Source organism: Sphaerodactylus townsendi, linkage group LG09 (genome assembly GCF_021028975.2).
Source record: "Sphaerodactylus townsendi isolate TG3544 linkage group LG09, MPM_Stown_v2.3, whole genome shotgun sequence".
Taxonomy (NCBI): Eukaryota; Metazoa; Chordata; class Lepidosauria; order Squamata; family Sphaerodactylidae; genus Sphaerodactylus; species Sphaerodactylus townsendi.
The window spans coordinates 15,759,647-15,777,956 of NC_059433.1; the positions used below are offsets into that span (position 1 = coordinate 15,759,647).

Below are 18,310 nucleotides of genomic sequence, written 5' to 3' on the forward strand. Positions count from 1 at the left end.
CACTGTTAAATCCATAATGCTAATCATTGTTAACACAGGGGTCCCCAATCATGTTGAGCTTGTGGGCTGCTATTGGAGGAAATGACAAAAGGGCAACCACAGGACCCATCACAGAATGCTGTGAGGTTGCAAACCAAGCATTCTTCTAAGATGGAGGGGAGTGTACAGGCTAATCTGAATTCCCCAGATAAGCCTCCACAGCTCAAGCGGCAGAGCTGTGAGTCAAACCCGGTTCCTCCAGATCAGAGTGCACCTGCTCTTAGTCACTGCTCTTAGCCACTAGCCACTAAGTTAACAGATATCCCTGTGAAGATTAGGGAAGCAATTGCAGAGGTGTTGACTAGTAGTTATGAATGTACTTTTTATTGTATAAGAGAAATACTTGAAGGTTCATTGGGGCATTACTGAGATACAGCCCCTTCAGTGTACATATTGTAGACTTAGTAAATTCACAAGTTATGCGATCTATGACTGCTAGCTTTAATGTGTGCGAATGATTGCTTACTTGGTGACTTCAGTAGCACCCTCTTTCTATTCTTACATACTATGGATCCAGTGTAAAGAAACCTGTATGCCTCATGATCTTTGTTATAAGGGAGTTATCCTCATCATTTCAGGACATTAAAGAAAACTGATGTGAATAGTGAAAGTGTGTCCTTATTTTAGATATTTTGGATTTCACAATGGCCTCGTCCATCACTGAATCAAATGCCAAATTTGCCCTTCACTTTTTCAAGAAGTTGTGCAAGGAGCAACCCTCTGAAAACCTCTTGATTTCTCCTCTGTATCTCGCTTCTGCCCTGGGCCTTGTCCTCTATGGGAGCAGGACCAGCACAGCACAGGAATTAAAAGAGGTAAGCATCATCAAGCACTAATATCAAATACGTGCTGAGATGTTTTACCATGAACTTAAATGGGTTTTTTTTCCTCCCTACCAGTGCCACCTAAATCAGTTGAAGTCAACAAGCTCAGAAGGGTGTAACTCTGCGTAGGATAGAAGTGTAAATCTACCAGGGCTCAATTATAGATGCTGTTTGCCCAGTTTGAAGAAAGTAAAAGAAAGTCTATGCTAAATTTAAATTGCATCAGCCCCTTTCACAGTTCCAGGTACATTAAACATGTAATCTTCATACACAGGGAGAGCCCGATTGTGATCATTAATCAAGTAAAAACAAGGTTGAATTAACAATAAAGCTAGGTACACCATAGAGTTAAACCCTCACCAAATGGATTTCCTGGTTTGTACAATTATCAGAGTGTACTTTGACATAGGTTAAAATGCCTATCCTATTTCTGAAGTTATGTTTGGACTTCATGTTTCTTGCAGGCCAACCCCATTGTGTGTATAATTGTTCTGCATTATTTATTTATTTATTTATTTATTATTTATATTTATATACCGCCCTCCCCGAAGGCTCAGGGCGGTGTCCATCAACAATAAAACAATTTAAAACATCAAATACATAATTTACAATAAAATAATATATAAAATACTAAAACTACAGATGGCTTCAGCCCCTCCTTCCCCCTTTATGTACCCATGGGAGGCCAGATGTTCTTATGGCGGAGTTGACATCATCCCGGCGGGCCAAACGCCTGGCGGAACAGGTTCGTTTACAGACCCTGCTTGGGAAACTTTGTAAGTCCCACAGGGCCCTGATCTCACCTGGAAGCCTGTTCCACCAGGTAGGGGCCAAGGAAAGCAGTAAAAGCCCCTGAAAGCCCTTGTAGAGAGCCAGCCCGGATGCTCTTGAGGGCCAAGGGGATCACCGCCAGTAGGTCCCGCCTCCGACTGGCCGGAGGGGCCTAGAAGGGCGGTATAGGGAGAGACGGTCCCTCAGATAAGCAGGGCCAAGGCCGCAAATAGCTTTGAAGGTCAATACCAAAACTTTAAACATGACCCAGTACTCGATTGGCAGCCAGTGCAGTTGATATAGGACCGGCGTAATCCGGTCCCTTGCTGTTGCCCCAGACATATAACACACATCTACTCATTATCATTTGTCTAGAGTTACATTGAGTGCACATTCAGTATGTATACCAGGGGTGTCCAACTTTGGTGTCCCAGATGTTCATGGACTATGATTCCCATCAGTCCCTGCCAGCATGGCCAATTGGTCCATGAACATCTGGGGCGCCAGAGTTGGACACCCCAATGTATATGGTGCACTTAATTTTTCTTTAAATGAGCACTGAGTAATTCCCATGTTAAAGGCTACTCATGTACAGCTGATTCAAAGCCCAATTTATATAGGTACTGGTCTCTGCTTTCATTTGTATGTTGACTTTTTCTTAAAAACGTGTGCATTTACTATAACATGTCAGCTGGGGTGAAGTAGAAATCACTCTGGGCATGATTCCAACATCAACATACTGCCAGTACAGTACACTACTACCGTGTTTCCCCGAAAATAAGACAGTGACTTATATTAATTTTTGTTCCCCAAGATGCGCTATGACTTATTTTCAGGGTATGTCTTATTTTTCCACTCCACAGTTGCATGCTCTGGTGTTCTGTTCAACGGGCATGCTTCCAAACAAAAACTTTGCTACGTCTTACTTTCGGGGGATGATTTATATTTAGCACTTCAGCAAAACCTCTACTACATCTTATTTTCAAGAGATGTCTTATTTTCGGGGAAACAGGGTATCTTGCTGAAAAGGTACTGTATTTTTCTGTTTCGTCTTTCCTTTTCTTTGTGCCGAGGCATACAAAAGGTAGCTTCTTGTTGCAGATATATAAAAAAGAAATATATAGAGACATTGTGTATTGGAAAGATTGGGCTGAAAGTGAAAATAAAGGTGAGTGAGCCAGTGAGCTTCATAGAAGAATAAGAATAAGAATAAGAATAATAAGAAGATGATGAAGAAGAAGAAGAGGAGGAGGAGGAGGAGTAGTTTGGATTTATACCCCCCCTTCTCTCCTGTAAGGAAACTCAAAGGGGCTTACAATCTCCTTGCTCTTCCCCCCATACAACAAACACCCTATGAGGTAGGTGGGGCTAAGAGAGCTCCGTAGAGCTGTGACTAGCCCAAAGTCACCCAGCTGGTGTGTGTTGGAGTGCACAAGCTAATCTGAATTCCCCAGATAAGCCTCCACAGCTCAAGCAGCAGAATGGGGAATCAAACCTGGTTCCTCCAGATTAGAGTACACCTGGTTTTAACCACTACACCACTGCTGCTTTTTACCACTATCCACGGCTGCATATCATTGCACGTTGATATGCAACTATCTTCCATATTTTTTTTGTTCTGTCAAGTCTCAGATGACTTATGGGGACCCCTTAGGGCAGTGGTGGCGAGCCTTTGGCACTCCAGATGTTATGGACTACAATTCCCCAAAGCCCCTGCCAGCATGGTCAATTGGGGCTGATGGGAATTGTAGTCCATGACATCTGGAGTGCCAAAGGTTCGCCATCACAGCCTTAGAGTTTTCAAGGCAAGAGATATTTGGAGGTTGTTTGCCATTGCCTACATCCACATCACAACCCTGGTATTTCTTCTAGGCTGCCCATTCTAACCTGGTTAGCTTCTGAGATCTGATGAGATGAGGCTAGCCTGGGGCTATCCAGGTTAGGTATCTTTCATGACAGGTCTATCCTATTAATGAAAACTCTTCAAAATTCCATGTTAGGTTCTTAACTGGGAGACAGAGAAAGTACCTGAAACACCAAGATGTCAACCTCAAGCTGTCCCAAGCCATGAACAAGATGAAAGCACAAAGGTAAAACATAGCCACTCTCCACGCCCTGATACCAAGCTTGTTCTGAACCTTCATCTTCACCGTGGCTTCAGCAGGTACGACAGAAGAGCATAAGAAGATCCCCACTGCACAAGATCAGCCTTTCCTTATTGTTGGTCCACCTTTGGCAACTGGTATTCAGAAGCCTTTGAACATGGAAATCCCATGTAGCCATTGTAGATAAAAACAATTGATGAAGCTATCCCCCATAAATTGGCCTAATGCCCCTTTAAAACACTTCTAAGGCAGTTGCTATCACTACATCCAAGTATGACATTCTAAACAGAAAGTGCAGATGATAAATGAGGAAGTTTCAGTATCTAAGGCCATTTCCGCATGGCCCAAAAAAGCCGGTAAAAGGACGGGAAAAACAGTGTTATAGGCGGGGAGTTCACATGGCTGATGCGGCAGCGATGTGGCAACGCTCCAGCGGGCCCACAACTGTTTATTTCGAAAATCGCTCACCGAGCTTGTCTTTTCAACAACGGTGCTCTGCAGTCAGTGTTGTGCGAAGCGCCCACCAGGAATTGGTGCCACAGACCCCCCCCCTCACAATGGTTGTCCATACTGGCCAATCCTGTGATGCCTACCCTGGGAAAAAAAGAACGCTGTTTGCAAAGCGTAGCCGTGCGAAGCGCCGTGGTTCAGCCGATGCGCTACCTGTCTACAGAGCGCCCGCTCATGCAAATGCTCCGTTGCTGCAGCAATGCCAATAACACCAGTGGCACACTGCTGTGATTGGCTGTGCAGAAACAGCCTAAGTCTCTATGCTTAAGATGATGATAACAGTATAATGTCATCTGGATAGGCCAGCTCTGTGGTTGTATGTGTTAGAAAGTGAAATGTACATGTAAAACATTTAGGTTTTCAAAGATCCGTTGGCATTAACTCTTCCACTGCAACAAATAAGTAATGTGCACACAAAGGTATCAACAGTGCTTTCGAGTCTAATGGTGGATATATGATTACCATCAGAGGTGGGATCCAACCAGTTCTCACCACTTCTGTAGAAGTGGTTACTATTTTTTTCTGAGTGCCGAGAAGGGGTTACTAAAGCAACCACCCTGCCCAATAGGGACTGGAGGTGCGTGTGTGTGTCGTTGTCACTGTTTGAATCCCACCACCATCGGAACCTGTCATTAAAATTTTTGGATTCCACCACTGATTACCATATATTCATATGTATGAATGTATTGCTAAACAGAAAAGACAGCATTTGTTCATGAAGTATCGTCTTTTCTCTTACTGAAATATATTTGCCTTTCTGAGCCATATTTTGTTGCTCTACTACACTGTTCTTATGAAAGGTACAAGCTTATGGCCTTGTGGGTGACCTTAGGCAAGCCACAGAAACTTCAGCTTTTATTTGAGGAGAATAATAATGGCTTACCTTTTAACCATGTTGCAGGGATTATGGAGATATCATATATAAAGCGCTATGAATGCTCTAACACAGTGGTGGGATCCGAAAATTTTAGTAACAGGTTTCCATGGTGGTGGGATTCAAACAGTGGCATAGCACCAATGGGGCTGGGTGGGGCACGACGGGGGCGGGGCATTCCTGGGCGGAGCTGTGGCAAGGACGCAGCTGCTGTGCCGGTCCTTGGGCGGGAAACAAATGCACGCAGGCTCAGGCTGCCACGCACACCGGTGCACCTCCTGCTACACTGCTTCAAGTTCTGCGCGCTACTGCTGAAAGGAAGGGTGTAACTAAGGCAAAAATCACGTGGCAAAATCACCAATTAGTAGCCCCCTCTCGGCACACACAAATAATTAGTAACCTACTCTCGGGAACCTGTGAGAACCTGCTGGATCCCACCTCTGCTCTAACAGCCCCATCCAAAGGGAGGGGGACCTGTTGTTGGGAGTGGATGAGGGCAAATGTCCTTGTCTTATTTAGGCAAATAAACCAAAGTATGAAATGATGACTTTCCTGAAGATTGAAAGCTCTCAAGATCTAGACATTAGGCAGTCTCGTGGCTGCTAAGATATTCCAGTAGCTTCAACAAGGAAGTCCCCAGTTGCAGCTGGATTTCCAAGAAGCCCAACAAAATTCAAATAATTTTATTCCAACTAAGAAAAACAGAAAATCAATCAAACAAAAACCATGTTTTGCAGTACTGAACTTTCGGTTTTATTACTAGAATGTTCCTGAGTATGCATGTGAGACGCCCGAAGGCAACCATACTGAATTCCATAAAATCCTTGCCTACCTGAACAGACCTTCCACAAACTACGAGCTAAGCTTTGCCAGTCGCCTCTATGCAGATGACTCCATTGACCTTAACCAGGTAGGTTGCGCTTTGATATGGTTCCTTTCCAAATATTTTGTCTGTACAGGAGTCACGAGCGGAAGACTTTGATTGCCAGATGAAACAGAGCACACCAACCACGCTTGTCCTACAGTTGTCCTTGTCTATAGGTTGCTAGACGCTACAGTGGTGGCGAACCTTTGGCACTCCAGGCGTTATGGACTACAATTCCCATCAGTCCCATCCATAAATCAAGCAATGTTGGGATTTTATATTGGGGTTGTTTTTTATATAACAAAAAAGGTTGTACAGGGATAGGATGTACTTATTTCTTTCAGAGATCCTTTTCAGCCCGCTAGCTCATGATAGCAGAGCAGCATGAGAGCAGTAAGTAACAGGGTCCCATTCCTAAACTCTGCCATAACAACATCTAAAAGATGTTGCTTATTTTATGCACAGGATAAGTAAGCTATAGCTTAGGGCAGGGATGGCGAACCTTTCCGAGGCCGAGTGCCCCAACTGCCACCCGAAACCCACTTATTTATCGCCAAGTGCCAACACGGCAATTTAACCCGAGTACTGAGGTTTTAGTTTAGAAAAGACAGTTGGCTCCGAGGCGCACGATACTCGGGAGTAAACCTGGTGACAGTTGGTGGCTTTGCTTTTCTGCCTCCCCACATGACGAACTCTGTGTGCACGGGCCCACAGAGAGGGCTCTGAGCGCCGCCTCTGGCACGCGTGCCATAGGTTCGCCACCAGGGGCTTAGTGGCTCAAAATCTGCATTTTGCTTTTGGTGATGCTGTGTGGTCTCAGCATACCTTACAGCCCCATTTAAAGGGGTGGCATGAATCGTACCATGGAAGCAGTGCACACCCACACTGGGGGGGGCTCGCCTTCCCTGGGGTACTTACCTTGGCAAAGGATTGGAAACACCGGTGGCCATCACCAAACCCTATGGTGCCCAGTGCTATGGCAGCCCTCCCACATCACTGCTAGCTGTGCTGGTGCTGCTGAGGTGTGGTGGGGGTGGTCCTGGGGATGAAGCCGACATTAGAAGAAGAAGAAGAAGAAGAAGAAGAAGAAGAAGAAGAAGAAGAAGAAGAAGAAGAAGAAGAAGAAGAGTTTGGATTTATATCCCCCCTTCTCTCCTGTAGGAGACTCAAAGGGGCTTACAATCTCCTTGCTCTTCCCCCCCTCACAACAAACACCCTGTGAGGTGGGTGGGGCTGAGAGAGCTCCGAGAAGCTGTGACTAGCCCAAGGTCACCCAGCTGGCGTGTGTGGGAGTGTACAGGCTAATCTGAATTCCCCAGATAAGCCTCCACAGCTCAGGCGGCAGAGCGGGGAATCGAACCCGGTTCCTCCAGATTAGATACACGAGCTCTTAACCTCCTACGCCACTGCTGCTCCTTAGTTGTCTTCCACTCTGGGCTTGTGACAGTTACCTTTGGGATGACATAAGTCCATAGGGCCCAGTGGAGGGTTCTCCAGCAGTGTTGTTTGCCTTTTCTTTGTTGTTTGCCTCCCCACGCTGCCAGAAAGCCCTCGTGGGGGCAGCAGGGCGACCCTTGGGGTTTGGGTGGGGCTGTTAATCTGACTCTGCTTAACTTTGCGTAACATACTCTGTGGCTATGGCTCATTCCGCACATGCAGAATAATGCACTTTCAAACTGCTTCCAGTGCTCTTTGAAGTTGTGCAGAATAGCAAAATCCACTTGCAAACAGTTGTGAAAGTGGTTTGAAAACGCATTATTTTGCGTGTGCGGAAGGGGCATATGAATACTTGATTTTGATGTTTTCATGGTTATACTGTCATAGCCTCACAGCTGAATATTTCAGGTGTCCCTGAAGAGAGGAAAGCAAAATTCTTATATATGCCATGAGAAATTAATTTGATTGATTGATATATTGTTTCAAAGTCTTCTTCTCCTCCTTCAATGCAGCAATTCGTGTTCTGTGCGCTGAAGCTGTACCTGGCCCAAGTAAGCAATGTTGACTTTCAAAATGCTCCAGAAGAATTCAAAAAGATTATAAACTCATGGGTTGAAGTCCAAACTCACGGTATGAACAAACCCCCAGTCAGCTGCTCAACCCTGAGGGTTTTTTTTAAAAAAAATCACAATTACCTAGCAGTTGAAAATCCCTGCTATCACCTAGTCTGTTCTGTATTTTTAATCGCTATAAAGTTAACTTATTCTCTGGCTTGTCTGGTCATCCCTCAGACTCGTATCACACAAACGACTGGTGACAGAGGACACTCCAATAAGTCATGCTTCTTCCTTTCATATCACTTGCGTAATGCGCAAAGCATGCACACCTCTTCATATGCAATGCGATATATAAACACACCTCAGGGAAACCGCACACTGTACACAAAGCCTGAACTATAGAAGGCTCGGGTCTGTTCTATTTCCTTTGTCACGCCCAGAACTTAATGTCAAAAGATTCCCTGAGACACAGCACCCGATATTTTCTTATTTGACTATTTCGCACAAGCTAGCTCAGAGTTCACAGCAAAACCAAAATTTTCTTTTAAGGCAAAATTACGAATCTCCTACGCAAGAAAAGCATCACTTCCCTAACCCAGCTGCTCCATGTGAACGCCCTATCCTTCAAAGGACAGTGGGATGTGCAGTTTGACAAACGGTTCAACAAAAAAAGTCCCTTTCATATGAGCGAGGTAGGTTCAACTAAGGTATTTGAATGTTGCATTTGCTTCTCCTACGTGATTGGTAAGCCGATTTCCCAGTCCTGTGGTATCTGTGAGTGTCATCTGGCACGAGAGTCCTGTCTGCTGACCTTCCGTTGTCATATCACCCTGTTGAGGTAGGCCTCCCCAAGGGCTAAGAACGGTAGGAGGAGGAAGTTCTACTTCACTCTTGTTCTCCATCTCTCAGGCCAGAATGTTAAATGGGCCAGGCTTGACCTCTCCCATCCTCCCTTGCCAAGTCACCTCTCCTCTCAACCAGTTACCAGTCAATCGGGCATGTTGAGGGACCTCCAGATTGAAATCTCATCCTCCGTCTGGCTGAACTTATCTCTCCTGACATTGTCCAACCACAGGTTGACTGGCCAGCTCCTGACCTCCATCTCTTTTGTCACCTAAGGATGGGGCTGGGAAAGTCCTCCCACAGGCTATGCCCACCCTGTTCCTCCTCCATCTCAGGTGTGATCTCCACACTAGTTCAGCACTCTGCTCCCCTTCCTTCCCAGCTTCTTCCACTGTCTCTGGGCTGTGTGCTGACCTATCTCTGTATAGGGCTCCAGGAGTCATCTCCTTTGAGGGCTAAAAATTTGGCAGTAACTGCCACCTGGTTCTCCTTAAGACCCTGTGGTGGTCAACAGGCTGTGCTCTTTACCCTGTCTTGTGGGACCATCTTGGGATCCCTCCACTTTAGGGGTGGAACTCTTGGGAAGTGTGTGAAGGAATCTGGGTAATGCCAGGTCTTTAGACAGCATTGCTCATTGGATGCCTTCCATAGGTGTCAAACTCGCGGCCCTCCAGATGTTATGGACTACAGTTCCTATCATCCCCTGCCAGCATCATGCTTGCACCAGCCGAGGGGGCATCATGCTGGCAGGGGATGATGGGAACTGTAATCCATGACATCCGGAGGGCCGTGAGTTTGACACCTGTGCGTATACTGTATGATTGCATTATTCTGTAATTATTCTGTAATTTCCCCTCAGTTTTAATGAGAAAGGGGATTATAAATCAAATCAACCAATGAACAAACAAGCTGGTTTTAAACCTTGAACCCTCTTTGTGAGTGCTGCCAAATAGAAGTATTGGTTGGTAGCGAGGAGTTCATTAAACTTAATAATGTAATGAAGCAAACGCTAACCAGAGTCACCCTTTCTATTCCAGTAGAAAACCAGCGCACATTTTCTCAGGATATTCTGCCCTACTGCTTAGGATCGTGGGATTCACCATATAGATGTTACTATTGATAACTTTGTGTAGCACATTAACAGTAGAATTATTCAATTAACCTGTGCGGCGTGGGGTGGGGGAGAGCTCATGTTACTTTGAGTTCTAGGGCACAGTCTGAGAACAGGGCTATGGTCAGTTTCACGTTTCCGGTTTTGTTAACGCCGTTGTAACGCTGTTATAACGCCATTGTAACGCTGTTATAACACCGTTTCAATGCCGTTATAATGCCGTTGTAACGCCAGTATAAGGGTTAGGGTTAAGGCAAGGGGAGAGGTTCCATCCCCTGCTGATCACCATGTTCTGATAAGGTCATCTGCATGAGGTCCATGTGAACTGACAAACACAATCCAATACCCGGAGAAGGAAATTTGGTCTAGGCCAGTTCACATGATTCCATTCCTGCTCATTGATTTAGCGCTGATGGACTATCTGAACCTCCCTTAAGAGTGATATTTGATGCTTTGCTATTATTTTGTATGCTATGTATTATGTTGCTATGCTGTTGCAAATTGTAATTATGTGCTTTGCTGATTATGTTTACCTGAGATAGGAACATTACTATTCATGTATATTAATCTGATGTTGGATTATTGTCAGAGTTTATTTATTTTAAAGCTAACCTGGATAGCTTTAAAAAGGGCTTGGACAGATTTATGGAGGAGAAGTCGATCTATGGCTACCAATCTTGATCCTCCTTGATCTCAGATTGCAAATGCCTTAGCAGACCAGGTGCTCGGGAGCAACAGCCACAGCAGAAGGCCATTGCTTTCACATCCTGCATGTGAGCTCCCAAAGGCACCTGGTGGGCCACTGCGAGTAGCAGAATGCTGGACTAGATGGACTCTGGTCTGATCCAGCAGGCTAGTTCTTATGTTCTTATCATTATGCTTGGTCCTATTGTATTGATATTGTTGTTACTTATTATGTTGCATACCGCCCTGAGCCCTCTGGGGGAGGGTAGTACATAAATTTTAAAAAAATGTAATTTATGAGCTGGAACATCTCTGGTTCAATTTGTGCCTCAGACACGACAGCACCGGACAAGACTAGGAAAGTCACTTTCTCTCACCTTCAATCCAATTTGCATTACACTAAGGGATGATGAATACTTAACTACATTTCAAGATTCTGGCATCGAGTTCTGAAATAATGGATGAGAAGTATTTTGTGCACTAGCTGCCTGGAAATGTCTTCTGTTGAGATCAAACTCAGATCATGAGCACAGCTTTGATTGTAGTACTGCAGCTTACCACGCTGCCCCACAAGGTGTAAGGGGCAACCCAATCCAAAGGTGGGTGGGGGGGCCGAGCAGTGGCCAGGAATGGCACTGTGGCAGTGCACGCAGACCATCTCCAATAAGGTTTTGGGCAGCGTGGAAAGGGGGAAAAATAAAAAAACTTGGAAAAATCCCATTGAGAGGACTGACTGATGCCACACTTTTTGGTGGTGTAAGTCAGCTGCTGGCATAAGGGGAGTTCCTGGGCTAAAGTCCTCTGGGAACCCCCTGGGAATACTCCCAAAATGCCCCCCGGAATTCATAGCCTCCAACAGTGAAGGCCTGTCAGGAATTCTGGCGCAGCCTCCTGCAGTGAAGAAACGACAGTGTTAAGAAACAGTTTGTGGTTCCTATACCGCAGTGCCCCCTCCAGAACAAGTCCTTTCTGCCAGCCTCTGTACCCCCTTGCACGGTGCTGGTGGCATGGGCACTGGTGCAATCCTTCCCACGTTTCCAATGTAGCTTTGCCCCCTTTTGGATTGCATGGCAAAAGCAGGATTCACCCATATTTGACAACATATATCTACTTGGGTGCTGTGTGGTTTCCGGGCTGTATGGCCGTGATCTAGCAGCATTCTCTCCTGACGTTTCACCCGCATCTGTGGCTGGCATCTTCAGAGGATCTTCAGAGGATGCCAGCCACAGATGATCAGAGGCTTTTCATACAACATGTGACTGTGAAAACCTTCGACAATACATATATCTGCTTGTTTATTGATGCTGCCTTTCCTCCCAAGTAGACCTGAGAAAAACAAGTTGAGAAAAGGCTGAGAAAAACAATTCAGCTGCCTGGGTGCTCTAACAAGGCAGTAACGTGGGCCACCTATCAAGGTCTTCCCAAACCTTAGACTCCTCACTTGGGTGTAGCGTGTGTGAGTGAGCGTTTCCAGGCACTTGCAGGGAAGGGGAGTGTAGGAACGGAGTTTCTTTGGACTATTTCTCCTTTTCATGTAGAAGCAGTCCTGAACGGGGTCGTCAGCAGTGATTGTAATAACATCACGATCCTGAACGAATGCAGGAGGTCGATAGTAATTTGTATTTTAATTTCTTCACATCAGTTTACTTCTTCACTTAACATGGGGGCTTTCCCCACTTACCGTAAGCCCTGCGTTACTCTCGTCAAGTAGCGTGGGGTCCCCCAGCACTCCCCACGACAGGGGCGGCGACAGCACAGCCGCCCCGACGCTGCCGCTGTTGCGCCCCCTCAGCATGCGGCATCCCTGGCAGTCTTGTAAATGGCGCCTTTTGATGACCCCGTGTGGGGACACCCGAGCGCGCGCCAGGGATGCTGCGCACTGAGAGCAGCGTGCGGCATAGGGGGGATCGTGGAGAGTGGGGAAAGCCCATGATTACATCCTTTGGTTGCTAAACGATAACATCTCGATAGATTCTTGAACTCTGATTCACTGTTTCTTACAGATGACCTACAATACTGTGAACTTGATGCACCACCGAGGCCAGTATAAGACGGGCACAATTGAATTATGCGACATGCACGTGCAGGTGCTTGAAATCCCCTACAAAGACAATGAGCTGAGTATGTTCATACTTTTACCGGACGACTGCAGTTCAGACAGCATTGATCAGGTAAAGGCACAGGGTGATCCCTTCCCCTCAGATTTATGATTCTGAGCATATTTCCTAAGAACACTAACAATCAGAGATAGCCTGGAATGGCACCACTGCAGTGTCACCCTGCAGCCTCCAGAGGGCTTTTCGATGGTGCAGGGAGGCAGAACCCCCCCCACACCACTGGAAAGCCCTCTATAGGTCATAATAGACTTATGCTACCCAAAAGGGTAGTGTAAATCCAAGCCCTGGGCCACGGTGCAACTGCCCACAAACCTGGGGTGGAAGCCAACTAACATCAGCTCCACACCTGGAAACACCCTGCCCCCACCCCACAGTGCCAGTGTCCAATTAGATGCAAACACAGCTCCACAGTGGCCTGACCTTCCTGGTTCCGCCACCATGGAGGTGAAGGGTGACTAGCTGCCAGTGTCTTTGTCCCCTCTGCTGGCAGGGGTGTCCCTTGCACCAGCCTAGGGGGCAAACATGCCTGCGCAGCCCCACACTGCCTCCAAGATGTATTTTGCCCCCCTCTTTAGGATTGGGCTGAAAATAGCCCAGAGGTTAATATAATTCAATATACTGTTTCAACACTAGTCATACAGATGTTTTCAGAAAGAAGAAGAAGAAGAAGAAGAAGAAGAAGAAGAAGAAGAGGAGGAGGAGGAGGAGGAGGAGGAGGAGGAGGAGGAGGAGGAGTTTGGATTTATATCCCCCCCTTTCTCTCCTGCAGGAGACTCAAAGGGGCTTACAATCTCCTTGCCCTTCCCCCCTCACAACAAACACCCTGTGAGGTGGGTGGGGCTGAGAGAGCTCCAAGAAGCTGTGACTAGCCCAAGGTCACCCAGTTGGCGTGTGTGGGAGTGTACAGGCTAATCTGAATTCCCCAGATAAGCCTCCACAGCTCAGGTGGCAGAGCTGGGAATCAAACCCAGTTCCTCCAGATTAGATACACAAGCTCTTAACCTCCTACGCCACTGCTGCTCCTACAAGGAGGGCATAAAGGCAGCAGATTTTCTCAGTTTGTTCCAAGTCCTTAGTGTCTATGCAGAGAGATATGGCTTCTGAGCATACAATTTCTATTTAGATGTCATGGCCAATATCAGTTCTTCCATGAAATTGTCTCATCCCTCTTCAAAGTCATCTAGTTTAGTTTATTAGATTTTTAATTGGATGGGGCCATCTCCACATTGTATCAAACTCAATTTTGTAAACTAATTATACATTGCCATGTGAATAATTTTTTGGGCATCTATTGAATTTACAGACCATTGATTTCTTTGAGTAGGCTTAAATAGAAGTCCAGCGGCAGTGTGGTGTAGTGGTTAGGAGTGATGGACTCCAATCTGGAGACCTGGGTTTGATTCCCCACTCCTCCACATGCAGTGGCAAAGTGCCCATGGGATGGGGGGGGTGATGCCCTGGGTGGAGCAGCGGTGGAGGTGTGGCCAGGCTGTTCCTGGGGTGTTCCAGGGTGGGGCAGGCGATGCCACAGCAGGGGTGCAGGGCATGCGCATGCCCCAGGCAGTTTCCCCTTGCTCTGCCTCTGTCCACATGAGTGAATCAGGTTTGCTTCCACACTTCTCCACATGAAACCTGTTATGTGACCTTGGACTAGTCACAGTTCTTTCAAGAACTCTCTCAGCCCCACATACTTCTCAAGACATCTGTTGTGGGGATGAGAAGATGATTATAAGCTGCTTTGAGACTCCTTATAGGCAGAGAAAAGTGGCGTATAAAAACCAACTCTTCACCTTAAAGACTAATAAACATTTTTTTTCAGTGAACATTTTTGGAGAATAGAGCCACCGGAGTTTACTTCTTCAGAGGCAGGAAGTGAACTGTAATACACAAAAGATTAAATTTTTATTCTTTAAAGGGGCTCAAAAGGTGCTAAAAAGTATGACCACCTGTGTTACTTTAATTTTTCCACTGCTATACAAACATTCAGATATTTAATTTCAACCTACGTTCCTATGATCTACTGTATAAGAGTTGTACTTCCACTGTGTAATCAGGCGCTCATATTCAGTAATAAGCATGAAGAACTCTGTTGCTCTCAGGCCTACTGTTGTCGTCAGGGTTGGCAGTTCTGTGTTGGGAAATACCTGGAGATTTTGGGGTGGAGCCTGAGGAGGGTGGAGTTTGGGGAGGAAATTGACTTCAGAGGGGAATAGTGCCATACAGTCCATCTTACAAATGGGTCATTTTTTCCAGGTAAACTGATCTTTGTTGACTGGAGATCAGGTATAATCCCAGGAGATCTCCAGGTACCACCTAGAGCCGTGGTGGCGAACCTTTGGCACTCCAGATGTTATGACCTACAATTCCCATCAGCCCCTGCCAGCATGGCCAATTGGCAGGTGCTGATGGGAATTGTAGTCCATAACATCTGGAGTGCCAAAGGTTTGCCACCACGGAGCTAGAGCCATGGTGGTGAACCTTTGGCACTCCAGATGTTATGGCCTACAATTCCCATCAGCCCTGTTAACATGGCCAATTGGCCATGCTGGCAGGGGCTGATGGGAATTGTAGATCATGAACATCTGGAGTGCCATAGGTTCGCCACCACTGACCTAGAGGTTGGCAACTCCAGTTGTCACCAAAATGAATGAGGTCTGTACTGTAAAGGTACATCTTTTTGTTGCTGATTTAAAAATCAGAATTAGTTTTTTCACAGAGGTAATGGTAGAAAAATGTGTTTGTTACTAACTTGCCTTCATTTTAATTCTTCCTCACATTGGCCCCATAGCTAGAGGAAGAAATGACCTATGAAAAGGTGGCAGAGTGGGTCTGTCAGAAGCAACTTAAAGTGGAAGAGGTAGAGGTGGCCATTCCCAAGTTCAAGATGCAGAAGGAGATTCTAACAGCAAAATTGTTGGAAGCGCTGAATGTGACTCAAGTGTTGGATCCCAAGATGGCTGATTTAACGGGAATAACACTGACCGAAGACGTGGCGTTGAGTGAGATTGTCCACAGCGCTTCTCTGGAAATTGATGAAGAGGGTGGCGAAGAACCACATTGCCTGAAAGACAGGCACCTGAAACGCCGAGCATGTGTGCAATTTATAGCTGACCATCCCTTCCTCTTCTTTGTCTTGCACAATTGCACGCGCAGCATCCTGCTCCTTGGCAGATTTGTTAAACCTGAAAAATGGTCTAGTTACCATTAACAATCCAGGAATCATGAAGACGAGACAGGAAAAAAAATGTTTGCAAAATTACTTCGACCCCCCCCCCCCCCCGCTTTTTCCTTGTAATAGTTACTGAGGTATAGCCGTTAAAGTTGGTTAATGTCATTCCTCTCATGAACAAGAAATTAGGATGAAGAACAACAGTCATAACTATATAAGCTATATATGAATAAACAAAAACATTCAATAACAAATGGGTAGCAGAAGAGTATATCAGTGATATGGGCCACACAGCAGAAAGTATTCATACTACTAAGAGAGAGCACTTTAACATCAGCAAACACAAAGTTCTTTAGAAGCAGAACTGCTGACTCCAGTCTTGGAAACTGTGGAAATTTCAAGGCAGTGTCGGAGGAGGGTGGAGGCTGGGCGAGAACTCAGCTGGGATGTGACACTATTCGGTCTACCTTCTGATAGCGGCTATTTTCTCCAGGAGAACTGATATGTGTTGTCTGGAGATCAATGGTAAATGCAGCAGAATTCCAGGCCCAACCTGGGGGCTGGCTATAGATGTCAAGGGGCCTTTCCCCACTTACCTTAAGCCCTGCGCTACTCTCCGAAAGTAGCGTGGGGTCCCCCGGCACTCCCCACGACAGGGGCGGTGACAACGCAGCCACCCCGACGCTACCGCTGTCGCGCCCCCTCAGCGCGCGGCATCCCTGGTGCTCTTTTAAACGGCGGGGTCATGAGGATGCCCGGGCGCGCGCCAAGGATGCCACGCGCTGAGAGCAGCGTGCAGCATAGGGGGGATTAAGGTAAGTGGGGAAAGGCCCAAGATCTGGGAAAAACCTGAAAAAATGGGAAAAAAACCTCCCCCCTTTTCTGTACTGGGGCCCTTTCTTGAGGAAGTACTGGGGAAAAACTCCTATGAAGTAATTTTCTCTTGTAGGCTGAATTACCTTTACATATAATGTGGGCACACTGCAGGTGTGTACTAGACAGCTCCTAAGTACAAGTTACAAGAAGCCTTTATATCCAAGATCCTTTGGGAAAGGACAGAGTGGCCAGATGTAAGACACCTAGAAGCAGAGGTGGGATCCAGCAGGTTCTCACAGGTTCCTGAGAGTGGGTTACTAATTATTTGTGTGTGCCGAGAGGGGGTTACTAATTGGTGATTTTGCCTCGTGATTTTTGCTTTAGTTACGCCCCTCCTCTCAGCAGTAGCGCGCAGAACTTGAAGCAGTCTAGCAGGAGGTGCACCGGCGTGCGTGGCAGCCTGCGCCTGCATGCATTCGTTTCCCGCCCAAGGACCGGCGCAGTGGCTGCGTCCTTGCCACAGCCTCGCCCAGGAATGCCCCGCCCAGGAATGCCTGGCCACGCCCCCATCATGCCCCGCCCAGCTCCATTGGTGCTACGCCACAGTTTGAGTCCCACCACCATGGGAACCTGTTACTAAAATTTTTGGATCCCACCACTGCCTAGAAGGATACCTAATCTTCATGAGGAAAGCATGCAGGGCTATTGCTGTTCAACTATTTCACACCCTCTATTTGACTTGGTTTGACTGTCAGATATAGTGTGTATCAAGCCAATAGAAAAATTATATTTTCACCTCACAGAGTATTAGAATAGCACACGGCTTATTATATGTAACAGACAACTAGAAGAGTCTGGAGAAGACACTAAGGCTTTGTTAAAAGTTTTAAAAATGCAGGAATGTGTTATTCAATGCCAAACAGGTAGTGGGCAAGAAACATGTAGATTAGTTTAGTTGGCATAGTAACTAACACGAGGGGTATATGTCGTAAATATATTGACCAAATATAGATGTTAAAGGTAGGCTTATAAGAGTGAGAAGGATTAGAAAACGTGGTGGGCAGTTTAGTTTAGCCAGTGGCTAAAGGAGAGGTGGGATGGGTTGTAAAAACTATAGCTAACTCTTGCAGAGAGTAACGCTTTGAACTGTCATGCTTGCTTGCTAAAGGAGAGTTTCTGAAGCTGCAGCTTTGAACAAATAAAACTTTGAACCTAGGGAATCTTTTAAAATTACTTATTTAACCTTAGCAGAGCTTGAGAGCTGTGCTTATCATGACCTTTTCATCTCTCCCTCAAACTACTGTGATACATATACTCATGCTATCATGCTGGAGGAGGGAAAAATCAGAAAGAGGTGAGGAAGAAACGGACACAGAAGCTTCAGAAGAAAACTTTGAAAGTTTCATTGAGAGCTGAGCTCTCTCTAACCAAATAGCAACATTTAAAGTACATGGGCTAAAATGGCATACGGTGCATCAGTTTGCAGGTTTCTTTCAAGTACTGGGTATATTTGCAGTTTTGCTTATACAAAACTGAGGCCTTTATACCTTTGAAATTCCATAAATATGTCAAATATGACAATGTTATA

The 18,310-nt window shown here is 46.1% G+C and overlaps 1 protein-coding gene across 1 annotated transcript; it reads left to right on the plus strand.

Moving 5' to 3' along the window:
- Positions 1 to 683: 683 nt before the first annotated feature.
- Positions 684 to 15,945, plus strand: LOC125439379 (leukocyte elastase inhibitor-like). The gene is given in 9 exon segments (XM_048508474.1): positions 684 to 854; positions 2,664 to 2,668; positions 3,700 to 3,764; positions 3,767 to 3,798; positions 5,887 to 6,033; positions 7,938 to 8,055; positions 8,532 to 8,674; positions 12,624 to 12,791; positions 15,526 to 15,945. Coding segments are annotated over 9 exon segments (1,269 nt in total).
- The last annotated feature ends 2,365 nt before the right edge of the window (positions 15,946 to 18,310 follow it).